A 26,380-nucleotide genomic window follows, 5' to 3' on the forward strand; every position below is an offset into this window, starting at 1 on the left:
TCAAAGTTTGGTTGTTGTCTGAATCATAATAATGGTAAAAGTTGCAGGAATCGCAGTAATATATGTGCTGTAGCATGCGGTTTGTGGTGGATTACCTGTTTCTTCCTGAGTTTCTACTCATTGCATGTAGGTTTTTATGATGTGGAAGTGTGTATTATGCAGAACTACACTTTTAGAACTCTTGTGAGTTTAATCAATTTATAAAACTGAGAACTTAAATTTTAAAAACCTTTTTCTGTATTTGTAGTATATGGAAAAACTTTAACACTTTTTTCATCAGAAATCTTACATAACATTTTGTATTTGGAAGTGAAGAAAATATGATGAACTTAATGACTCTGCTGGATACTCAGCTGTGAATATTTTTTTGTAAATAACCAGTGCTAGTCTCTGAGGTGTAGTGCCATTTCAAGCCAGTCTCAGAAGCATGATTGTAAAATGGTATGGTTATACTCAAACATCAATATTTCTACTTTACAAATCTTTTTTTTAAAAAAATCTCCATGTAATTTTTCAGTCTCTCAAACCAAGCTTGTAGTCTGAAAGATAATCTGGCCTGCCATTTTGGTTGTCACTAGTAGAAAAGTAGATTTTTTTCAAGGTCAGAATATCCCTGTAGGATCTGGGGGCTGGTTGTTTGTTTTTTTTTTTGGTTCTCTGTCTTCTCCATAAGTATGTGCCATTTTTATATAACGATTTCCTTACTAGCAGTAATTTTGTCTTGAGGTAAAGCAGTTTAAGCTTATAATTTTCTACTAAATCAGTATTTTTCTTTTCTTCTAGACACATTTCCCATTTCATGCATAAAGTTCCTTTTCCATCCCCTCAGAGGCCAAGAATTCTAGTTCAGGTAAGTGTAAATTTCTTCTTAATAGCTGTGTCTTAAGTGAGGACAAAACAACTGTTGAACAAGTTGCTAAATGGAAAATGTAACTTTTATGTTCATTTTTTAAATTTTTTTTCTAAATTCATACTCTTAATTTTTACAGATTTCTCACTCTTCTATTTCCAGTTTAGTTAAGAACTTTAATGAGATACTACAAGATACTGTTTAGTGAGCTTAGAACTGAATTTTTTTTTCTGAGTATATGGAAATTTATGAAAAACTACTCAGTCGGCATCTGGTTTGATTTTTTGCAATAACTTTTGAACTGTTTTCTTCTTGCAACTATATGAAGGCTGAGTATAAAATAAATAAAATGAAAACCAGATGTGAAGCATAAATCCATGATTACTCGTTTTCCCAAAGGGCTTCATGCTGTCCTCCACATAATGGATAGCTCTTACGGAAAACTGCAAGAGCCGTGCACATTCAACAGAGGCACACTTTGTCAAATATGACCCTTGTTCTGTCCTACCTGCAACAGCTAGCATGTTTTACTATGTGTGAGTGAGATGGTCTAATTGCTACATTTAAGTTACCTGTTATTTGAAATTTCAGCCACATCACTGCTGGTAGGAGAGAGGAAATCTCCAACTCAAAGATTTCTTAAGTGAAGTGTTGTTAAATCTTCATTTTTTCTTTTCCTCCTAAGAGGCAAAATGAGTAGAGACATGTTAAAATTTTATTGCTGAGAAAAGACAGCTCTATTCTGGTTGTAGTTATTCTACCAGTCCTGTGGTTTTGAAGAAGTTGTTACAAAATGATGTTAGTCTCCAAGATGGAAAACTGCACAGTAACAACCTAGTAAGTAGCCCATATGCTAGTGAAGACTTTCAGAGTAAATACAATCTTGGGTTGTGTCTTCATAGAATGTATTGAGTATTAAAAATCCTTCCTCCTTAGTGTACGTGGATATTCTAAAGAAGTGACACTGTTACTGAAAAGGGTTGGAGAACAGTTATATTGAAACTATGACGCTTCTGTCACTTTTATTATGATTTTAAAGTTCAATTCAAAACCTGGTGTTTTTACATCTTGGGGTTTTTTTTGTTTTCATTTTCAATAAAATATTTGTGCTACACTAAACACACGTTGACAGAGAACTGTAAGTAAGTTTAGAGAAAATAATTTAATTTTTTTAGTGTGAATTTTTAGGAATCTCTGTCAAAATATACATGGGCTTATATCCTGGAACAAAGTCCAAGGACCTAGGTGTAAGTGATGTGAAATTCTGTCTGTTACACCTCATTTTCAAAATGCTGTGTGCATCAAGTTAGTGCAGATGGAGAACACACTGCTTTTAAAGTAAGCAGTGGTAATTGAGGTCTATGAGTAAGTACTTCTTTCAAGCTGCTTTCAGGGTCTTTTGAGTCATGTTTCATACTGCGCTGAATAAAATCACAGATATTTTCCCCGAAATAGTGTGGGAAATGCCTGTATTCTTGAAAACAGGATTCCATTTCAGTGAAGAAATAGTAATTTCTCTCTGCAGCTTGTTAACTTAAAACATGGTAATCTTTTGCTAAATAATTAGTATAGCAAATTCTTCTGATTATGTGTTGCTGGAGAATGTCTTGCAAGTGCCTATACGCTTTCTGAAAATGAGACCTGATATATTTTAGTAACTACACGTATGCCAGTCTGGATGTGCAACCCGTTCTTAGATCCTTCTTAGCATCTGTTAAACGTGAGAGAGAATATGGCATGTGTGACTTTTAAATTTCGAAGAAGTTATAGTCATCAGTAAAACACTCAGGAATGTTTCTGCCAGTTTCCAGCTGCCATTGTTGACAGATCGTTTCTGATCTGAAATCTGCTAGATTGGGTTCTCCATGTCCTACATCCGCTAATACATCCCCTAATTACACAGACCTTTCTGTTCTGGTGATGTATCACAACTTGCAAACTTCTGAAGAATGGAGGTGGTTACATGCCCCTTCTGCCTTGGGCAGACATGCTCTTTTAATAAATTCTTGATTGTGTTTATCTGCTTTTGCTGAAACACAAAAGTCATAGGACATTAGGCTGATGCTTCCTTTCTGAGGGTGGTTTATGAAGGTTATCTCAAGCTGAAAAAATGAGGTCTCTGGATTCTTTCACCGAACAAGCTAATGGTGGTCGTTGTCACAAGGTGACTTGGAGACAAATCTAGCATGTAGAGTGGTGTGACCATCCTCGTTTGTCATTGAAGCTAAATGTAGCATCAGCCTTGGAAAGCTCTGCAGTGTCCAGTATTCACAGACTCTGTTGGTGTCCTGCCTGTTGTGTGTCTGTCCAGGCACAACGAGGTAACTTGGTGTTTCAGCAGTTGTATTACGAATTGATCTGATCTGCTGCCTTCTGTTGTCTGGTAATCTGCAGTGGGGTCTAGGGTGACACATACTCAAAAATGAAACGTTGCTAAAAGCTGTCTGAACGTGCAGCTTGGTTGTGCCAGTTACTGTGACTTACTGAATTAGCACTGCTGCTCTTGTGTGTGCTTTTATGCAGCACACAGAAAATGCGTGACCACTTCTCAGGGAGGATTAAGCTCACTGGTAACTGGGATTTACTGTGGCTGAAGATGTCAATTGAGCTTTGATAAACTGAGTGTGTATCTGTATTATTGTACTCGCTTGAATCCTCCTATTCATGCTGAACATCTGAATGATTTCTCTGGATATCATGTCATCGTAAAAAAGAATTAATAAGATCTTTCTCTTGGATCTTCAACTAATGCAAATTTTAAAGATTCTATCAAAGCTGAGCTAAGCCGTTTCTACCAGCCAAGAGCCTAATTCTCATGTCTTTCAAAGAAAATATTACTTTACATTACAATCTGCCATCTCTCCCCTTCATGCGTTTTATCCATCTCTTTTCCCCTAAATCCAAAAAGAAATCCTCTCCTGGCTCCTGAAAGCTGTGTATGAACTCTGGGTCCTCATTTCCCTTAAGATACAGAAGGCTTCATTTTTCAGCAGTTAAAATATATTCATTTGTTTTCAGTATTAGCTAGTTTACATTCCCCTTTAGGAATATACAATGTATTCAACTCTGACTACGAAAGGAGCTTTGCCTGTTTTTTACTAAAAGACACTGATACATAGCATTGTGTGCCACTTCTTCCAGTGCCATACAACTGGGCTGTGTAAGGTTTGGCTTAATTGATTTTTAGGTGTTGTTATGCTTGTGTAATTTCCAATAAATATTTCCAAAGTTCAGAATAAAATCAGTGTATTTTAAAATCTTTTTCCAGCTATCTCCTCATGATAACCTGATTCTTAGCCAACCTGTGTCATCACCCCTTCCACTGAGGCAAGTAGCAGTATCTTCTGTTTAATTGTGAAATGTGTTCTGACTCAGATTGCAGAAAAGATTTAATGACAAGTACTTTGAGTTGTAATTGTGAAAATTAACTTACCTTGTCTGATGTCTTTTGTAGCTAGTGTATCTGAAGTTATTTGTGTGATTAGACCTGTACCCTGACAAGGGTGCGTACTTAACGAACAATATCTGTGTTTTTTTCAAATAATTTTGGAGATTCTTGAGGCAGAATAGAGATTGTTAGATCCCCTTTCTAGGAGTTGGTACCCGGGCTCCCAAGATAGTGCAGCTTTAGTGTTGCCAGGTAGTTGAAGGAGTTCTGTGACTGTCTTAATTTTCGTGTCTGTGCAGGAGAAGGATTAAAGAAATGCATGTTGTTTCCCTGTAAATTGCTTCTCAAAACGAAAAATCATCATGCACGTGTCCTGAAAATAGTCCATAGACTGATTGAAGAGTCTCAAGGAATCATGGTTACTATTGGGAAGTAACCATTCTTTACTGGACGTTGAAGTGTTCCAAGTAGTATGCCTTGCAATCTTCCTTAAAAGAAAGATTTGCTGATTTAAGTTTATCAAATCCTACTGTAATGCCTTGTTTTCTGTTTTGTTATTGAAGATTTCTTTTTTTTTTTTTATGATCCCTTGCAACTCACCAGTCTGTTTATGTTCTGTGACAGCGGGGGCAAGTTTTCTACACTACTTCAGAATTTAGGACCTGAAAATGCAGTGACTCTACTTGTGTTTGCTGTGACGGAGCATAAAATTCTCATCCATTCATTGCGACCTTCTGTCCTTACCAGTGTGACAGAAGCATTAGTCTCTGTAAGTAATGTTCTTTTAATCATACACCTGGAAGTGGAAAAAAACCACTTTTTAGATAAAATCTAAAATTAGTAGTAGTGCTGGTAGGCTTAAAGGATACTTTCAAAATAAGAATAAAGACATAGATTATTAGAGAGGAAAATTCATATTGCTAATGATATCCCACGAGGACAGAAGACAAAGAGTATCTTTTGTTGATTCTTTGTGTGTAAAAATATTGTAAATAAGCATGTTGCTTGGTCATCACTGTGTACTGAATAGGAGTGCCTGATTTTTCCCAAACAGCACTGTTCTTGCTTGCAGAAGTATTTTACATGCATGTTGTTTTCCTGCCTATCTTCACTAAGCATCATTTTGCTACTTCTACTACATAGTCTGTTGCACTGAAGAGCTTTTTTCCTACAAATTAAACACATGGAATTCTATGATTCTATGAATTTTAGAGAATTGAGTGCATTTTTTATTCGATACTCTGCATCTAGATATTCAGTAATAAATATCTGCCATGTTGCATAGCTTTGAAGTGGCAGTTAGTGAAGTGTGGTTTATACTTGTAGACTGTATTATTATACATGTTTAACCTCTGGTTTTGTCTCTGCATGTTTCCAAAGATGATATTTCCCTTCCACTGGCCTTGCCCATATATTCCTCTCTGTCCCTTGGCACTGGCAGACGTGTTAAGCGCACCATGCCCGTTCATAGTGGGAATCGATTCAAGATACTTTGATCTCTATGACCCTCCACCAGACGTTAGCTGTGTTGACCTAGATACCAATACAATTTCTCAGTAAGTATTTATTAACAATTTTTCTTCTGTGTTAATTTTTTTTCTTCCTGTTTTCAAAGGCAAAAACTAGCTTTTTGGCAAAACTTTGGGGGTTTTGTTTGTTTTAAACCTCTGAACTTTCTAGTATATCATCCTTCTTAAAATGAGGATGCTGGAAATGATATCTCCTGTTCAACATAGCAGAGTGGAGGTACAATCCTCATGGAACATTATTGCCTTTTATTCTATTACATTACAGTCTTATAGCACACATTGGCACGTTTCCTGGATTAACCATATTGTGTCTCACTTCATTGTCCCTGGAGGAGAATAGTCATTTTCATTTTTCACAATCAGCTTGCGTAGTGTCGAAAAAATTCTGGTGTCTTCATATATGCATCTGCTTGAAAGTTATAACAATTAAATCATCCTCCATATCAATATGAAGTCCAGGAACTGCATGTTGAGAATTAGAGATGTGAACTTTCATGGGTGAGAGTCTTGATTAAGACATAGAGTCATATCATCATTAATGAACTGAAATAAGAGTATTATAATATTTCTTCTTCAGAACTGTGTAGAGTACTAATTTTTCCTGTAATACTAGTTATCTGGTATCTAAAATACTAGTAAGGGGCAGCAGTGCACTGTTAAAACCATTGGGAAACAGTCTGTATTGTTACAATATTCAAAATGAAGAAATATTTATTTCCTTGTCGTGGTGTGATACAAAAATAGACAGAAGAGAGTAAGGCTTCTCTTTCAAGATTCTAAACCACTCAAAATTAAACTTGTATTTCAGAATTAAGCTTTTATTTCAGTGTAAAGCTTAATATACTCAGTGTATACTTAGTGTTACTTCTCAAAGTCTTTGGTCAGTGTTTTTTTTGTGTCGTCCTTCTGTCAGTAGCAGTCTTTCGGCATTACTATGCCCAACTGAAAATTTTTTTTCTTTCTAAAGTTTCTTGGGTTTTGGGTTCATTTTTACTTCAGTAGTTGTGTGTGGATTTAGAGAAGGTTACATATATTTAAGTATTTGTAATTAGAAATTTTTGTTAAGGATTTTATGCTGATACCAAGTTTATATAGCAATTCTGCTCTAAAGTTTTCAGGAACTAGTTCAAACTAGGCTGCAATAACTTCAGTTTTGTTTTTATTACTTTTTGAATGAGAGGAACGCGTTTGTGCATTTCCTCTGGTATTTGTCTAGTGAGCTACATATTTATTAATGGAAAATAGTTTATTTCCAGTTATTTCTATTTGCATTCTACTTTTACCTGATTTCCTATGCGTTTTCTTAGAACAGATTATTTCCATTTCATTGTATGGAAAAAAGTGTCGAACAAATGCTTACAATTTTTGTGACTTTGTGACTGATAGGGTCTTGAGGCTCGCTGGTGCCCTCTGTTGACAAAGACTGTTGTAATATTTTCTCATCGTGGTAATGATACAGTTGAGTCCAAATCTATATGCACTAAACACAAAGCAGTTATACCAAATTGATTTGGGGTTACTACGAGCATTCTAGTCGTTATCTCCACGCTAGTTTAAGTAATTACAGCGCAGAAGATGGCGTGTGTGGTGGTTGCTTGTGCAATGGCAGGTGCTTGATACTACCAATCTGTCTTTCATGGGTTCTAAGTGGATTGATTTCAGTGCTGCAGAGTGTGGCTGCATAATTATCGTCCTGAAACACAGGCCGTTGGTCGGATGACTGCGATCCAATCTTCAGATAGGAAATCAAGTTTGACTTCGGTTGGTTTTCAATCCTGCTCACTCCTGTTTTCACGGGGCAAACTGTATATTTTCTGCCATTTCTCTGGTGGGACAGAAAAATCCTCTGAATACAGTCCTATATGCACACATATTCCAGTGTATACTCATACTTTTTTCTTTTTTTTTTTCCTCCAGAACTGGAGATAAGAAAGCTATTGCATGGAAGATCTTACCGAAGAAACCATGTAAAAATCTGATGAACACTTTAAGTAATTTATATCAGCAACTGGCAGAATGTGAGTGGAGAAAATACGTAGTAAGATTTACATTGGATGTAGTGTGCCACATTAAAGATAAATATAACTAATTAAATGTGTCTTTAAGTAACTTGTTACACTAAGCATAATCCATTGTAGCATGTCAAGATTGAATTTAATTGCATTTATTTAAACTTGTTCCAAACTTAAGAGCTCAGGAAGCAGTTAATCTAGTAGGATAAAGAGAAATTATTTTTTTCTACCAATATTGTGGGGGAAGCGGAAAAGTAAAATGTTATGATGTTGTTCTTGTTCACAGTGCAACAGAGACCAAGAGAAGATGCGTTGATGGAATTAGCAATGAATGACTATGATTTTAATTCTGGGAAAAAATTACATCTGTTAGATTTGGAAATCCAGGAAGCATTTCTATGTTTCATGGCCTCAATACTAAAAGGTTACAGGTCTTATCTCAGGCCAATAACAGAGGCACCCTCTGAAACAGCCACAGATGCAAGTTCTCTCTTTGAACTACAAGGTGAAGAGTCATAAACTTGTTTTATGTATATTAATTTTTTATTTTAGATTTTCTTTTATTTAAAGAATAGAAACATTTGCAGTCTTAGTGTTGTGAGTGATGGTAGAAATGTAATTGCAGAAAAAATTGCATAGTACAGGCAAAGGCTACCGAAAGGTTATTGCTCATTAGTAGAACGTATGCTGGCTTTTGGTGAGGGCTTCTCGTTTTAGGCATTCTTACATGCTGCTGACTTTGCTTTACAGGTTTCCTCAAAAGTCGAGATCGTTCACATCAGAAGTTCTATACACTGATGACCAAAACTCAGATGTTTATTCGCTTCATTGAAGAATGTTCCTTTGTCAGTGATAAGGACGCAAGCCTTGCCTTTTTTGATGACTGCGTCGATAAAGTAAGCATGTCTTCATATGCATATAGCTTTTTAACTGCTTCTCTTGCTTATGTTATCTGATACAGTACAAGCAGAATATATTTGAAGTGCAAATTTATTTCTATTTTTTCTTTTACTTCCTTTTTTTCTAGCCACTGGAGCCTTCCATTTTCCTTTTTTTTTTGTTGGGCTTTGTTTCATTTTCTGCTTTAAATTCTTGAAAGTGTAAATATAATATTGTGAGGAAAAAATTGCAAGTGCTAATTTTCATGTATATGTAAGCTTCTGAAATACTGGCCCATAGTAAGAAATGTAACATTCTGACTGTCAAATAGCAACTTTGAGCTTCTTTGTCAGAGAATTATATTCCTTAGATAAAGCTACAAGCATGTTTATAGACTGTGTAATATTTCTTGCAGCTGTGTAGGAATGGGGTTGACAAGCAGCACACTAAAAGAATATCAGGAGATCTCACTACTTTTTAGTCACTATAAATAGAAGATTCCTTGACCTTTTTAGAAACAATCTGCTGGCCAGTTCTTTCTAACAGTAGTTCTCGAGTTACTCTTAGAGAATTTTCAGAAGGCTTGTACTAAAAGTAAACAAAATGAATCTTTTTATCAAGTCTCCTTTCATTCATACTGCTGTCACTTGCTGATGTAAATATTTTAAATACAGTGCTTGTATTGATACTCTTCTCTTGATACCAATGTTTTCTAGTGACCTTATTAAATGTTGACTGATATGAAACATATGGGTTTTTTGAATTTTGTGAGTTCTGTCACTCTACTGTTGTTTGTGTTGCGGTAAAGAACACCTTTGCTATCTGTTGCTATGCTGTTCTCTCATTTGTCCTGAGAAGGAAAGACAATTGTCGAGGATTATGTGACAAGAAATGGGAAAGCGTAACACCATCGTGTTGTCTTGAAATAAGCTTAGAACTTCTATTGGACTAGAGCTCATGGAAGGTTGGATTTCCCAGTTCAAAGTGGATTTCTTTTTTAGTCTTTTTTTTTAGTCACTTAGATTTTTAAAAAAACTGAGATATTTCTAAGAAAGGTCCAAATTAGTTTAGTGTTGAGCACTGTGAAGAACTAATTTTCTAAAAAGTAAAGGTATGTTAGCTTTTGAAAATTCATTGCATTTCCAAAGAGGATCTGCAAAACTGTTTTGAGGCTGCTTGAAATTTTTTTCTCATTAGTTTTTGTTTTCAGAAGAACTGAACTAAAACCCACAATCTTATCAATCTTATATGCCTATTTGCTTCTATTGTAACATGAAATAAATTTTTGTGAATATTTTAAGAAATTCCTCAGCTGCTTGTCATCTTACTGGCTACCTGTAACACTCTATTCTGGGACACGAGTGTTTGAGTAATGCACATGTTGTCTAGGATTTCCTGTAAAGTAGGTCACCTGCTGTTTGTTCCACAGGAATTAATACTAGAGACTCTGAAAACTGCTATTTACAGTTTCTATTTATGGCTGTGACAGTGCAGAAGAGCTAAAGGAGTCATTGTTTGGAAAACAAATCTGAAGGCAGTTAGGTTTTAAGAGAAATACATAAGTATGGTCTGATGGTACTTAATGCATCACATTCAGAATGTGATGACTATGTAAGTATCAAATTCCATTTTATAGAACAGTTTGTTCTAGAGCGCTGAAGTTAATGCCCTAGCTAATGTTATCTTGCCTGGGAATTCAGACAGTTCTTCTGAAAAAGGAATACGTGGGTTGGTGATGCCACTGTGAGATTGCACGTAATCTGTGGAGCTGTTGGAGCTTTCATCTTTTCCAAAAGGTTAAGTAGCCACTCGTACAGCTGCAGCAGACACCAGTTATTTTGCTAGTTGATGCTGTGGGCAGCTCTTTTCCACTATAAAGAAAAAAAAAAAAAGGGTCATAATAGTGCCATGAGAATAAATTTTACAGAAAACACTTGTGCTTCTCCAATTTCTATTTCTGTCAGTGAGGATTTCATTCTGTTGTCTTAATGGGACTACTTCAGTGCCAGTGATAATTGCAGGGAAACTGAGGCACCAGAATTACTATGTGTTTAAGATTAGCCATGGCTGTAGCATTGCCTGTGAAACTAGGTTTTCATTGCTATGAGAGTGGGTTCCCATGTCGGATTTCTTTGAACAATGATATATTTGCCACATCCTCTCTTTCCTGCTTCTCTTTCTTGATTTCTTATCTCTGATACTGTGCTTAACAGTAACATACAAAGTCAAAATATTGAAGTATACCAAGGACTCCTATATGACATTAGAGCTTTAGCCAAGATGCTCTACTTTGACCAAATATCAAATTTGAATGATTCCAGTAAAGTGGCTATTTATTTATATATTTATCTAATGTCTTTCACTAGATGAACCAGTACCTGAAAGAGTGATGTCACGGTTGAAAGATGATACAACAGTTCTTATGGGTAGTTATAAGCCACTGGGTTGAGATAAAGTTTATGTACTGTGAAATTAGTTCTATAAAATATAATCTAAGGCCTGTCTCAAATAATTTATAAGAATAGTTTAAGCTGAAGAGTAATCTTTTCTACATGTTATTTTATCCTAGATAGCAGCAGCAGAGACTGTAATTGATTATCCATTTTGTCTACTGAAAGTTGTGGTGTAATTGTCTCACAAGTTTTCATTTTTCCAGGAATTCAAAAATTATCTCAGTTCAATACTTATTTAAGCTACCAGCTTTATTGTATTTCACTGGTGAAACTTCTAACTGTGGGGTTTTTACATCCTTAGAAGTATTTAAATTGCCAAGTAAGGTTTCATTTATTTCTGCTTTTCAGGAGCCATATGTTCTTGCTACTTGGCTGATTCGGTTTGCTAATACTTTCCATCTGTCTCATGCAGTAAAATGTGTAATTAAGAACACCTCTTTGTATGTTTATCAAATTTTAAATATTCACGAATTCTACTGAAACTACTCGATGTGTTTCCACCTCACCAGAGGGAGATTACTGTGGAATATACTTCTTTTTGTACATTAATTCTCTGTTGCTAAACCCTTAAGGCATGAAGAACATGCATCCTTGGGTTCTGCAGGTTGCTTAATCATTTCTTTGAAATAATGTACCATTTGGCTACCATTTAAACCATTTAAGTAATGGCTATAAATGTAAACTGTGACAGTGTTTGAGCTGAGCACTGGGCTACCAATATGTGGATAAAAAGTGTGTTCTGTGAGTGACTGAGTAAATAGTTTTTGATAGTGCCAACTCTTTGAGATGGAGACGCGTTTCATCCCACACGCAGAAGCAGAACTTATGAGGTGTTGGAGGAGACACAACTGGGGACAGAGGATCAGAGACAAAGCAATACACATACCAGTACAAATACTAAGTAAAGGTTTTGGGGTGGAATGTAATACACTCTATATTTGCTCTGTTCCCAGTGGCTTCTGTAGTGCGAACAGTTGCAGTAGGAACCATGTAGTATTGTTAAAGACTTGTCTGTTCTTTTTCTCAAAGGGAAACAGTTCATAGTTTGCCAAAATCTTATTTGGGGTGGCTGAGTTTTGCTTTAATTCTGTATTTTTGTCTCAAGCAGTGGAATGAAATTCTTTCAGTGAAATTGTTAGACAGTTTTATCCCACTTGATCCTGCAGTTTGATGCATCGAATCTGCCTGGAGCCTTGGAGTATCTCTGCTGCTGTCTTTAGAGCAGGGGCATTAATTTGGGAAGTGCAACTTCCTCCCCTTCTCTGCAACGGCCAGGCTAGCAAAGCAAAGATTTATGGTGAAATTGCCAGTTACGAAGCTCAAAACAAATCAAGTACAGCTGTAATTTATGCTTAATGATAGTATTATTACGAGTTGCCTTTGTTATCCATGGATTGAATTCCTGTGCTGGCTATGAGAGGACAGGACCACTGAATATTTGCTATATTTTCACATGTACAACTGTCAAGTTATCTGAAAGAGAGAAAAATCATGAAACTACACTTCACCTTTCAGATTACAGGTGTGGAGTTTTCTAGAAACAGAGTTGTTTCAATCTCCTTTAATTTCATTGAAGTCACATGTTTTTATTCCATTATCTGTTTGAATGCATGTGTATTTCTACAATCTCTACAAACCAGCATGACCTTAGTGACTATGTAAGTGATTGAAATTGCTAGATAGTGTTGTTTGTAGATTCTATATACATCAGACAATCAGATACATTTTGTTATCATTTCCAGTGGTTAAAATAGAGGGGGGGGGGGAAAGCTCTTATTTTCATATTTAAATGCCAGGGTATTTCTGAAACATAGTTCCAGAAATTGTTCTGTTCAGAAGGATTAACCTCTTTGTACAACTACTTAAAATATTTACCTGAAAACAGTCAATTCAGAATATATCATTAAACATTGATTATTGTGTTGGAGTAAAGTTTAAAAAACCAACACAACACTTACTATTCTCATTATAACTTTGCAAGCCATCCTTACTTTCAAGATGCAATCCTTTGATGCTGATACCATAACACTAGTAACTACTTTTTCTTTTAACGTGACTTCTCCAGGTAGATATGGACAAAACTGGGGAAACACGACTCATAGAGCTGGATGAGTCATACAAGAGCGAGCACACGGTTTTCATAACACCACCTGAGATCCCTCATCTGCCAAATGGTGAAGAGCACCCTCTACAATACAGGTAACCGAAGGACTCTGTAGGATGCTAGCCAAAATCCCAACATCTGCCCTTGTAGATTTAAGTTTCTAGGTTCTTGTGATAACTGCAAAGCACAGATTTTTCCTTGCACAAGTAAAAATATGTATCTAAAATGCCTAATATGGCAGCTCTTTTGGAGTTTTGATGATTTTGTGTGCGTGTACACACAGAAGCAATAATACTCAATAAAACTGGCTGTGTGTTCACATTACATTGTGCTAGCTATTGACACTTTTTAAGGTTAAAATTTAAATTAATGGACCCAGTCTGTTGGCCTGCTGCTACTACTGATAACAATACAAGCTGCAGATACTCTTTGGAAAGAGAGAGTACATTTCAAAGAATCTCTGAAAACCAGTGTTAATAATTTAGCAATTACATCAAATGAGTTGTCTATTGGTTTCTTCATTAATTCTGAGAAACGTTTTTAAATCTAATTTAATCTTTTAGGTAGTTTGATATTGTTCATATTGATTTTAATAAATCTCTGTCATGTGATGCTTACTAGTGACTAAGCCACGCAGATTTATTTTTTTATTAACTAGAATCAATACAAATGCATTGGACACATTAATTAAAGAAAATGCTGTGAAAGCAAACATATTTATCAATTGGAGTTGCTTACACTGAAATAACAGGTTAAGAGAGTGTGCAGTCTTAAGAAATCATGCAGATGGTTTAGTAAACCACTTTGTCAACAGTGTCTTTGAAGGTTTACTTTTGTATTTTCTGCTTCCTGTGTAGCTTCTAGTGCGACTGTGTAGTTGATTTCATTTGCTATTATGTGACGTGTTTCCTTTGGAACTGACTTCCAGGACTGAAGTGACACATTTCTTTTACAGCTATAATGGCTTTCCGGTGTTAAAACTAGATTTGTTCGAGCGACCCGAAGGATTTCTCACAGCACCAAACCACAAACTGTCCTCAAAAGCCAGTAGTCCCAACAGCCCATCACCAATGTTCAGAAGAACTAAACAGGTACTTACAGATATTCTTGTAGTGTGAGTCGTTTTGGAAAGTGACAGCTTGCTGCCTTCATTTGGAGTTTAGCTGAAGACTGACGGGCAGTGGCTGTAGCCTGACTTAATGATTCTTCAGTGATACAGTGACCAGAAGGTAGCCATGATAACTGCTCTTTAGATGTTTAGCTGTGCTTCTTGCCTACACCGTTATCGTACAGAGCCCCTGCACACAGATTGTCATTTGCTGTGCTGTCCCTAGACCTTCTGTGTTCTTCCCGTTGTTCTCCATGAGCATAAACTGCTGGGCTTCCAAGGCCACTTTTTGATGGCTTTTCACTGTCCAGGGCTTTAAGAGAGGCTCTAACTTTGAAATGTTTCTTCCAAAAAATGCAGACCAAAAGTTAGACATAAATTTCAAGAAAGGCAAGTTTTGAGGAGGGGAGTGTTGCACAACAACTCTTTTTGGTGTCACTCTGCTTTCACTTTTCTCCCCACTTTATTGAATATGTTGTTCATATTAATGTTGCAGTTTCTGTATGTATAATGGTGCATGTTCAGTTTTTAACATGTAGGCTCGTGTAATGCGTATGTAAATAAACATGAATAGTCCTTATGATTCTTTACAGGAAATTAAATCTGCACATAAAATTGCTAAGAAGTACTCATCCATACCACAGATGTGGTCCAGATGTTTGTTACGTCACTGCTACGGTCTCTGGTTTATCTGCCTTCCGGCATATGTGAAAGTGTGCCATTCAAAAGTGAGAGCTCTGAGAACTGCCTATGACGTGCTACAAAAAATGCATACCAAAAAAATAGATCCACCTGATGAGGTAAAACAAGTCAACCCCAGAAATAGCCCGTAGGTTTTACTGAGCGGAGTACGTGCTTGCCTCTGGAAGCGCAGTGCTAACTGTGTGTACTTGCAGGTGTGCTACCGAGTACTCATGCAACTGTGTGGGCAGTATGGTCAGCCTGTGCTGGCAGTGAGAGTGCTTTTCGAAATGCAGAAAGCTGGGGTCGACCCTAATGCCATCACTTATGGCTACTATAATAAGGTAAGTTTGCTTTGAAAGAGGAGAAAAAAAAAAAATTTGCATTTTTATCCAGGCAAATGGAAGCATGCAAAATAAGAGAGCAGTTCAGATAGAATTCTGTCGCTTCAGGTAACTGGAAGAAATACAAGACAGACAAACTGCGTTGTCTTTGGTTTTGTAGATTTAGAAATCTACTTTTTGGCTGCCAATGTACCCCAATTTGAAATTTACATTAATGATTTCACAACTGACGGTTCCTAAAGATAACTCTATTTGACTTTGATGTTTCCAAACCAGGCTGTTTTGGAAAGTACCTGGCCTTCAAGCAATCGAGGTGGCTATTTCCTATGGATGAAAATACGAAACGTTGTTTTAGGAATAGCACAGTTTAAAAAAGCATTGAAAAAGCTACCAGCAAACACCTCACATACAGCCATTCCTGGTAGAGTATTCACATCCTTTTCTTTTGTGTTTTCATGCTGATAAGAAAAGTATTTCAAAAAGCTTTTTGTTGTGGATTTGATGATAAAATTGTTTTAGAAAGAAATAAAAAAAGTTCTTGCATAATTTTGAAAAAAAAAACTTTTTCTTTTTTTTTCTGGTCTTCAAATCCTAAATAGTGGAGGGTTTCCCTGCCCATGGCAGGGGAGTTGGAACTAGATGATCTTTGAGAGTCTCTTCCAACCCAAGCCATTCTATGATTCTATGATTTATTTATTGTATCAGCTCTTCATGGAATCAAAATATGAACCTGGAATTGATGTGGTAATTCTCCTAGTTTGTACAATAGCCAATAACTGGCAGAAACTTCTGTCCAGCCTTGCCTTTTTTCTGCTTACCCCACTTTTGATGTTAGTTGAGACAACTGAAACTAGTCCCTGAGTTTGGAGTACTGTTTGCAGGTTCTGTGTACCTACTGACATGATCGTATTCATTTTTATCTAAAATATAAGTGTAATATTTGAGGCTGTAAATTTTTTTTTTTCTTTCCAGTAAAGATTTAGGTTCCGTTCAAACAGCTATATTACCATACTGGTGATTACCTGTAGTTTGTATTTTTTGTAGGTACTACTTTGCCCAGTGTTTATAACTTACTACTAGTAAAGTAAGACAGCACGTTTTAAAGTACCAGCAATATAGGTAGTTTAGTTGTAGTTGACCTTGGAAGACCTTTACAATATACACGTACAAATGTAGGAAGATCCCCTGAATCATCTCTCAAGGTCCCTTCCGACCAGGGCTGTTCTACGTTTCAAATATGTACAAATAAATCTTTGCCCTGACAAACAGAATAGATATGATGACCTAGTGGCTAGAGTGTTTCTCCTAGACTCAGGAGACTGCAGTCCTACTTCTGGCTCTATCACTAGGCTTCAGGATGACCTTGAACAAATTTACCTTATTTCTGCCTGTTCTTCATGAAGCTGACCTTACTGATAAACCACTTTTTTAAAACCCATCTGTGCAAACCACTATGTAAGAGTTCAGTGATGTTGGCTGCAACTCAGACCATGTAAACTACAGAGGTGTAATTAGTCCTTTGCTAAGAAACTGTCATTTATATAATTAATGGTATTTGGTTTTGTCATCAACTGATTTTTTTTCCAGATTTTTTTTTTTTTTGGCATGAAAGCATGTAGCTAGAATGCACGCTGATTCTTCAGGCAATCCCAAAAACTTTCCCATAAATTCCAGAATATTTTGTTATCTTTACAGTAGTAACAAGGACTTTTCCCTTCAGTGCAGCATCTTTAGGGAAAAGAGGGAAGGAAGCTGACTTTAGGCCATGTTGTACCCTCTTGATCCTGGACAGGTTCTTACTGTTATCTCCTAAACTGCATGAGAGTAAACCTCCTAAAGATGCTGTGGGACTGCTGGAGACTTGAGATTGACCTGGACAAAGGGCATGGAATGCTGTGACTTGAAGTGCTCACTTAGTGTTTACAATGAACGGAAACTTTCTCATCTGCTTTGTTTATTTGCTTTATTTTGATGCTAATGCTTTATGACTACCTGGCAGAGGAACAACCATGTTAGTGTTAAGTAAATTTAGTTCTTGAAATCAATTAATCAGACTAGATTAGTTAAACTTGAGTCAGTGTTTTGTCTTAAACCACATAGTGGCTTGAATGTTTGCAGTGGTTTTTTTTGGGTGGTGTTGGCTATTTTTGTTTTAATCTTATATTGCAAAAAAACTCATGGTTGCTGCTGCATTGTTTCATTTTTTTGTTTTACTTTCTAGAGTAAAACCTTGAGAATTACGTGCCTTAACTCTGAGAAACATACTATGCTAAATGAAACCATGTTTAGATGCCTCTTAGAGTTCTTGAAAAGATGTGACATTTTGATCACATAAACCAGGCAACAGAATCAGAGACAAGCAGTGCTTTAGTACAGTATTTTAAAAGAAACGTTGCAAATTACCCCTTTAATTTCATCCTGTAGAGCATCACTTCAATGTTTATACTATAAAAGTAAGCCAATCATTTTTCTCACTTTTTTTTGTGGTCGCTGTTAATTGGAATGTACTTGATAAGAGGCCTTTGAATTCCTGTGGATGTTCAATTTATTCTGGTTAATGATGTCACACTATTAAATACCATAATCACTGTTTCTGTTATCACCCTGTTACGACAGGGGGACTTCCTGACTGTGGCAATAACGCGTCAGTGAAAGAAGAAGCCAGGCAAGGGAAAACCTGTCTTCAAGATATACAAGAACAAAGAGAGGACAAGAGGGAGAGTGATTCCAGTTCTCGTATGTGTCTTGTGAAAACAAATATCTAGTTCATTGTGGATAAACAGGGATTTCAGCAAAAGCTAAGTGGGGCAGCTGATTTTTTTTTTTTTATTTTTTTACAGTGAGTGTGAGTGGTAATGCCAGTTTACGCCCATGCCTCCTTTTCTCTAAATGTAATTTTCTGGATGTCCAATGGTTTAATTTCTACAATTACAGTTCTTTTTTTCCCTCCTCTGCTTCAAATAAGTGATAATGGTAATATAAAGGCTTCATTATAATTGCAGCTTAATGTTTTTGTCTCTTTAAAAAACCCAAATTGCTTTATAAGCATAATCTACAGGAAGGACTTTTCTACCAGTCTGTTTTCTTTATAAATCCCATAAGAGCAGAACAGCTCAATTTTTACAGGTCTGTAAGAGAGGTCTAAATTGCTCAGCCTCCCTGGTGGCATTCTCAAAATTTAGGAGATATATCAGAAGTGGGAAGGGCTTTGGATTTGCTGTGGACTTTTTTTTTTCTTCAAGTTTTACATCTGCTGCTCCTGATTCTCTTAACTGCAGTTGAGCAGCATAGACTTTATGCAAACATATAGCAGATCAGATTGCGTAGTAAAAATGTGTAAGTACTATAGATACCCGTATATGTTCATTGGAAATGCTCTTAATAATAAATATTATCCTAATAATATCATTATTTCAATAATTTTTCAGTGTACTTTCCCCTACTATTTGAGTTAACTGTCTCCTTGTCAAGCAGAAGTGGTGTGAAAGTATGAGAAAATATAGAACCAGAAAAGTTACTTCAGTGTTTTCATTTCACTACAGTCTTGCTTCCAGCATTAGTATTTTTCCTTCAGTTTCTTGAAAACTTTTGTTACCCATGGTCATAAGAACATACCTGTAAGATGGCAGGCAGGTTATTTAGGTTTAATGAAACTTTTGAGGACACAGTAAATGTGAATTCTGCTGAAAGCTCGTAAATTTTTTAGCCATAATTAAGACAAGTTTATGAGTCTCTAATGTGCTGAAAACACTTTGAATACAACTTGAGAATATTAAAATGCTTGATTTCCTTTAGAGAAGTAATTGTCTATTTTGGGTAGCCACCTGACAACAGAATTTTTCTTTCATATCTAGAAGATGTGAATATAAATACTGCAACATTTACTTCATTTCTCTTGTGGAGTTATGGTCATGGGGGTAACAAGATCCGTATGAAGACAGGCTTGTTGGCCGTGAGCTTTTGCAACGGCAGAAGAGAAAATACTCTTACACTCATTCTTTGCAAGTGAATGAGGGTGGTCTTAATCTCCACAACCACCACAAATTTTGATATCCAAGTACTGGTTACTTGAACTCTATGGACAAAAGTTGACGGATCTTCCAGTTATAAAAGTAGTGCTGGGGTTTAAATATCCATAGTTCACTTGTTTCCAGCCTGAAAACCTCTGCCCAAGTAGATATCATGGGATATGTGCAACATACTCTCACTTAATCCTCCATAAATCATCTAATAGGAAATGGAAACTTGAGATTCAAATTAAGTTGCTTTGATTCTGAAGAACTGACTGTCCTTTTCTGTCTACAGTGTCTGAAGTGGAGAGCACAAAAGGGAGTGGTGACTGCCTACCTAAGCTAAATTATCAGAACTCAAGTAATGACAAAGCTACTTCTAGCATAGTGCGACTCAACGGAACAGTTGATAATACCATAGCAGAAGATAGCACAGGTGAGTGGAAGAGAAAATAGATTTTGATTCTTGTGCAGTTTTGTCTCTATATATTCTGTTTCTAGTAAGAGCTCCAAGTAGTGTGCATGAGTTCTTTTGTCCACAAAATTTACAACATTTTATTGGTGTAATGACAGTGGCCAATGAAATTTATGGAAGCAACTTTGTGGGAGTGAGGTTGGGTTAAAGTCTGCATATGCTGTGTCAGGGACATATGTCTAAATATTTTGCATTTCCAGATTTTTTTTCTTGTTTGCCTTTTTTTTGTCTATAGTTAACATCTGCTTACAAAATCCCAGGTCTTGCTTTTTTCTTATTACCTCGAGCAACTAATAAGCTCCTTCAGGATGGACAAGAGGTTTCACTAGTCTTTAGTAATGTCAAATCTGGTTATTATAATACTGTCAGCTGTACTTGAAATACTGTAATAGCATACTTTGAAGTCTGCATCTTTATGCTCTGGCAAAACAATGGAGATTTCTCTGACAAGAAGTCCCTTTTTTTTTTTGGCACTATTTCGAATTCATCAGGTTAGAAAGGGCTGCTTTTTTTTTTTTGTCGTTTCCTGGATACCTTTGCTGTCGCTAGCTTTCAAACCTCTTAATAATGGCATATGTCTCCAAAAGAGTAACCTAAATACATCTGAGACTTTTGTTGATCGTGTCTTTCAAAGTACTCTTGAGTTGTATGATTTGAAACGTTTTATCATCTGATCCTTCCTAAAAGTTACAGCTATGGTCAACCCAACTTTTCAAGGACTAGCACAATACATAGTGAATTCCATCTCTGTGTTGGAAGCTGTTTGAAAGACGAGACAAATTTGCATTCTTTTGTAATTGTTTCATTTTCTTGACTAGCAAGAAATAAAGCACCTTGTTTCATCTGTTTTTCAGAGAGTTCTGCAGGATTGCTGTTTACATCATCTTTTGAGGATGCCAGTGAAGCAGAAGTTATAAAAAGTAAATCCTTGAGGAAGAGACATAAAAGCGCAGTAGAACCTGACTTAAGGGAGATACCTTGGGAAAGCAGGAACCGTAACCTGAGTGGAGATGGCTTAGTGGGACTCATGATAAATAGAATAAATCAGGAAGGAAACCCTGGAGAAATTGTTGAAAAACTAGGAGCTGATGCCAAAATCCTATCTACTGCATTACAGAAAAGCATAAGGCCAAAAACTCTTAATATCAGAACTTCCTCTTTAGGATCTAAGAGAGAAAGCCTGGAGAAAGAATCTAGTGATGAAGATGCAGCTTTTGATTGCAGTTTTACAGATAAAACAGAGTCTCCTGTTATCTTTGATCTGGAAGACTTGGATGCAGAACCTGAAACGTCTGCAGCGGTGAAACCCTCCAGTGAAAAATCTGGAAGGCTGCAAAGAAAGAGTAGCTTTCCAGTAAAGCCAGTTGAAAAGACAGATGTTGAAACTGGATTTGATCCACTGTCTCTGCTGGTTGCTGAGACAGAACAGCAGAAAGAGGATGAGGAGGATGATGATGATAGAAGTGTTTCTACTCCATCTGCAAGACGAGATTTAGCTGAAGAAATAGTCATGTACATGAACAATATGAGCAGCCCTTTGTCAAGTCGTGCCCCAAGCATTGAGTTGCAAAAACCCTGTGATGACAGAAATGCTAATAAAAAGAGCCCAACAGTAATCCAACCTTGTAGGAGGTCCAGCCTTCCTCCGAACTCCCCGAGGCCATCCAGTCTTATCAAATCCAAGAGTTATCATGCAAAATATGAAGAAAGGCCAAGAGACAGGCTTTGGTCCTCCCCAGCCTATTCCCCAAACAGTCCTGCAAAGGAACAGCCACAGGATGCAACTGGTGCATTAACGCTTGTGTCTTCACCATCGTTCAACTTGGATACGCTGTTGACACCGAAGTTTGATGTTCTGAAAAGCAGCATGTTTTCTGCTGGAAAAGGGGTTGCGGAGAAGGCTAGCAAGTGGTACTCAAAGTTTACAACGTATGCTGCATCCTCAAAGGTAAATTTTTACCATTACTTCTTCCTCCCCCCACAAAACCTATGATCCTATAAATTGAGGAAGAAGCTTTGTAGAGACACGATCACAGACTCCCATGTGATGAGTCCCCCATTTGAATCACATGCATCATGGTAGACTGTGTGTATCCAGTTGTTTTAATCATGCTTGAGTTTCCATGACACTAATTTCATTGTCCTGAATCAAACAAAATTTTGGTCTAGTGTGGGTTCAGAGCATATTTAATGGGAAAACCCAAATATACCGGAGTGTGTTGCAATGTAGAGAAGACTGCTGTGCCTTCCCTTATTTACTTAAAGACTTAAGCAATAACATTTTTAATTCTTTACAGCTTTTATAAAAAAGGGGAAATCTGCTGCATTGATTACCAAAATGATTTAAGGCTAATTTTAAACTGAGGTCATCTGTTTAGAAAGTTCTTTGCTGCTACCAGCTCAATCCAAATCTCATTTTATTCCCAGTCTTCGGGAATGAAAATAGATGCAGTTTACTGTTCATGTCTTCTCCTAATGTGCTTGAAAGCAATCCGAGACTAATTAACTAAAGTGTTAATGATGCCTTGCCTATCCTAATGCATTCCTATGGCTGCTAATAACTTCCATGGCAATGGTGGGCAAAAGTTATAGGATTAAAATGTTTAAGTTTTCATTTAGATCTTTTTACTCGGACGATCTCTTAAAAAGAATCCTCATGTAGCTGTTTAACCCGGAGTGAAACTTGCCTTGTTTCGCATTTGTTCGGAATACGGTTCTGAGCTGAGTGACTTTTCAAGGAAGGGGCGTTCGCGCCATGAATTTACTGAGACAAAGAAGGCCGCCGCTTGTTTTTAGAAATATTTTTGTTTTCCTTTTCTCAGTGGAGTTTATTTTCTTCTCTCAGGATCAAAATTCAGACAGAGCAAGTGTTTCATCTCTGGGAGCTCTGGACTCGGAATCTACTTCTCTAACTGATGATGATGTCTGCAATGATTTTGAAAGTGCTTCTCCTCAGGAGAATACTACATCAGAAATTAAGAGAATTGGCCTCAGCAGGACAAGCCTAGAAAGCTCAGCTTCCCACGATGGCTCATCAAAACAATTTGACCAGTGTGGTAAGAGACAGCTTTTGCATTGCATTCATTGATCTGAACAAAAATATTCCAGTTTTAGAAATTGTTCTTTCATAATTCTCAGTTTGGGATCATCCTAGTCATTAGTCTCTTTTGTGAAAGAAGTAAATTTTTCTTTTCCTGCCTGCAAAGTATTACTCATACAGATGCATCCATACATATGGATATTTTTACTGTAGAACCTTGGTTTGGGTGTTGTTTCTTGTGGAATAACTTACACAGTAACATCCTGTCCTTCAAGTTTCTGGATGCTGCAGCTATGCAAATAAGGGGCCCTTTCGGTCCTTCAGTATTCATGGAATCATCTTTTTTGTGTAAGCTGTAGAGCTCCAGAAAACACCTAAAGAAACTTTCAAATGTTACCTTTATTAGTCTGGTTTTGTTTTCTAAAGCAGTGAAAATCCTATTTGGAAAATAGTTATCATTTGCTGTAAGCCACTGTTGAAGCTGATTATCGGAGAGATTGAGTTGAGTTTTTTCTCCCTAATCTGCTCTGGATAGTTGGTGGTGACTTATGTCGTTTCTGTACTGCTGTCATTGTGCAGTACAGCGTGCTAAGCAGTATCAGGATGGAAGGAAGATCTGTCTGTTTAGATCCTTCCACTTAGCACCTAGAAGACCATGCCCAGATTTGGTTCCCCCAGTTTGTGGGTTGTGGAGCAACTGGAGAGGGGCAGTGGAGGCTGCCATCACAGCCAGGGCACGGGGCCATCCTGAGGCAGAGGGGAAATTGGATCGTTGAGTGTGGCGAAGAGATGGGTCAGGGATATCTGCAGTCATGAGCAGCATCTCTTATCCTTCCCTAGTTTTTTGTCCAGACAGAAAGTGTGGGCATGAACTACTTAATCTGTAAAATTTGTTTCCAAGATACCAACTGTTGTAAAAGAAGAAAACTGAACATATGGAAATTCTGTGTTGGTAGATTTTTATTTTTGCCATTGTTGGTGCTGGGCAGATGGCAGCTTCACGTTCCTTTCTGTCTGAGTATATCTGATTTGTTGCATCTTCCATCACACGTTTTATAACTGCAGTATTGTTTGACCAGAAAAACAGTTTACTAAAAATGCATATTCTGAATAACTAATACTTTGGCTTTCTTCTGTTAATAGGTTCTCTTTCAAAGTTCCCTCTCCCTGACAAATCAGAGTTAATATCTTCCTGCAGCACAAGTAGTACCAGTGTGTTTCAGAACTACGCTATGGAGGTACAGGATGACTTAATGATTTTAATTAACATGCTAAATGCATTTATCTTTACATATAAATGCTTTCTGAATGTCTGCTCAAGTTCAATGCTTAAAACTTGTCTACTGAAAGATAAATATTTCTGTGACAGTAGGTTTCATTTCAAGTCCTACTCTAGAAACGTCTTTGTTGCAGTCACATCTTTTAGTCCTTAAAGCTGCAGTTCTCAAGAGTTTGAGAACTGCATGCCATTGAATTCAGACAGCTAAATTTGTTTAAAACGAAAATACCAAGTCTTAAATAGCACTTTATATTTAAAAATGCAGAATAGATAACTAGGTATTTCTTGTTGTAGCTTCTAGTAAGATCATTTTGCTTTTCACTCTTACACTGTATTTGGATTAGTAACTGGTCATTTTCATCTTTTTTCCCTTTGTTTCTGTCATACTGGCAGTCACTGCAGAAGAGTATTTAAATGCTAACAATAACTTATATAGCTGCATAAATATTCCTGTACTATTATGTTTGCAAACACGTTGCAAATGTTGTCGTTAATAAAAATATTATTGAGTAACTGGCTGGTTGTACTCTAGGAAGTCATAAAAGGATCACCTAACCCACTTAGCTAATATATATTTATTTCAGGAGCATAGTTCCAGATCCCAGTCTACTTAATACAATAGAACAAAGACCTTCATTTCATAGATTTTTGCAGACAATGTTCATCCCTCTCATTTATCAACTATCTGCTAATGCAGTTTGGATTTAATAGTTGTTCTGAAATACAGAAGTTTAAGCCCAAATGTTCCAGCCTAAAGCCTGGGAACAAAAATGTGGCTGAACTTGTATGCAAGTGGTGAGAAGTAGTCATTTAAAGCAAAGATTTTGGCTACAGTTGTAACTGCTTTGTAAAAGAGGAGTAGTTTTGGGTGTAACAGTGGAGTTCTGTTATCTGCTGTATGCAGGTCCTCATCTCGAGCTGTTCCCGATGTCGAACGTGTGACTGTTTGGTTCACGATGAAGAAATCATGGCAGGTTGGACAGCAGATGATTCAAACCTCAATACCACGTGTCCGTTCTGTGGCAATTTATTTCTGCCTTTTTTAAGCATAGAAATCAGAGATCTTCGGCGACCTGGACGGTAAGGACATTTTAAATTAAAATTTTCCTCAATTTGGAATGCTTGTAATTGTGAAGTGGTTGTTGTTTGGCTTTTAGATGATGTTAAGCTTTTGCTTTCCCTGCAGTTATTTTCTGAAGTCCAGCCCTTCTACAGAAAACATGCAGTTCCCATCACTTTTTTCAAATCAGAGTGGGAAGGTCTGTAACACTGCAGCTACTGTTGGCCTTGCTACATCTCTAATGTCTGTTCAAGAGGATGTAAATTCAAATAGGTAAACCTGCATTTTCTGCATAGAAATTATTCAGGTTCTCTGTGGATTTGCATGTATTCCTCATCAACAGAAATAAATTTCGTAAGATTACTATCTGAAGAGGAGAAATTGATTCGAGAGAGGATCTCCTTGCTGCCTCTCCTTTGTCTCAGAGTTGGCCACATCATGATTTTTCAGCATGGTGTTTACCATTTCATCCCTAATAAAAAATTCATGTAGGCATTTGTAATTCTGCATATTTTATGAACTCTTTTTAGGATGTTTGTGTTCATTATGAGTGCAAAGGGGAACAAAGCTTGCACTGTAACATGAATGAGTGTGGTGGCTGACAAGGTAGAGTTTGAGGTGTCAGGTCGATTATTTCCAGTTTATTTCTGTCTGTTTGTGTACATGTTTGAGCTCTCAGAGTAAAACAAAAAGCTGAGATTCTTAACTCTGTTTTTTTCTCCCTCCTAGCAAATCTAAGCAGCATGACAATATTTGTGCCAGAAGTATCCAGATCCCCTCAGGAAGAAGACAAAATACCTCTGGGTCAGAATGCACAAGTCACCCTGTAGCAAGGAGTATCAGTACTTTTGGTCCGTTGGAAGAAGATGAGAAGGAAAACCAGAAGATCAGCCATATCATTCCTACTGGTAGCCTGCCTGCTACTTTGCAAGGACCAACAGTGTGTAGTTTTTCTGCCTTAAATGTCGGGTTTTTTAAGTGTGCGATAGATTAGAGAAATGTGAAACAGCATTAATCAGGAGAACAGAATTAATAATCCCAAATTATGATAAATACTACACATTATTATTGAAACTAATATCAGTTGTAGCTTTTAGATGTTGGCATGTCTAACAGGGAACAAAAGCATTCATGAACTTTGTAAATTTATTTACATTCCAACTAATGG

General features: G+C 36.8%; 1 protein-coding gene across 6 annotated transcripts in view; it reads left to right on the forward strand.

Annotated features, from left to right (window-relative positions):
* The window catches only part of DENND4A (DENN domain containing 4A), a 55,933-nt gene that overhangs the window by 22,331 nt on the left and 7,222 nt on the right, over positions 1-26,380 (forward strand). For 5 of the 6 annotated variants that reach the window (XM_086620357.1, XM_086620360.1, XM_086620361.1 and 2 more), the window contains 20 exons: positions 784-850; positions 4,119-4,177; positions 4,863-5,007; positions 5,619-5,794; positions 7,685-7,785; positions 8,066-8,284; positions 8,530-8,675; positions 13,177-13,310; positions 14,171-14,306; positions 14,917-15,123; positions 15,220-15,348; positions 15,625-15,769; positions 17,965-18,084; positions 19,654-19,794; positions 20,688-21,781; positions 22,679-22,889; positions 24,017-24,111; positions 25,057-25,232; positions 25,339-25,485; positions 25,942-26,152. In XM_086620357.1, coding sequence (XP_086476483.1) covers positions 784-850; positions 4,119-4,177; positions 4,863-5,007; positions 5,619-5,794; positions 7,685-7,785; positions 8,066-8,284; positions 8,530-8,675; positions 13,177-13,310; positions 14,171-14,306; positions 14,917-15,123; positions 15,220-15,348; positions 15,625-15,769; positions 17,965-18,084; positions 19,654-19,794; positions 20,688-21,781; positions 22,679-22,889; positions 24,017-24,111; positions 25,057-25,232; positions 25,339-25,485; positions 25,942-26,152 — 3,859 coding nt within the window. The remainder of the gene's footprint in view (positions 1-783; positions 851-4,118; positions 4,178-4,862; positions 5,008-5,618; positions 5,795-7,684; positions 7,786-8,065; positions 8,285-8,529; positions 8,676-13,176; positions 13,311-14,170; positions 14,307-14,916; positions 15,124-15,219; positions 15,349-15,624; positions 15,770-17,964; positions 18,085-19,653; positions 19,795-20,687; positions 21,782-22,678; positions 22,890-24,016; positions 24,112-25,056; positions 25,233-25,338; positions 25,486-25,941; positions 26,153-26,380) is intronic. The other variant, XM_086620362.1, reaches the window with a different exon arrangement.

The sequence above is a fragment of the Tauraco erythrolophus genome, chromosome 14, assembly GCF_009769465.1.
Source record: "Tauraco erythrolophus isolate bTauEry1 chromosome 14, bTauEry1.pri, whole genome shotgun sequence".
Taxonomy (NCBI): Eukaryota; Metazoa; Chordata; class Aves; order Musophagiformes; family Musophagidae; genus Tauraco; species Tauraco erythrolophus.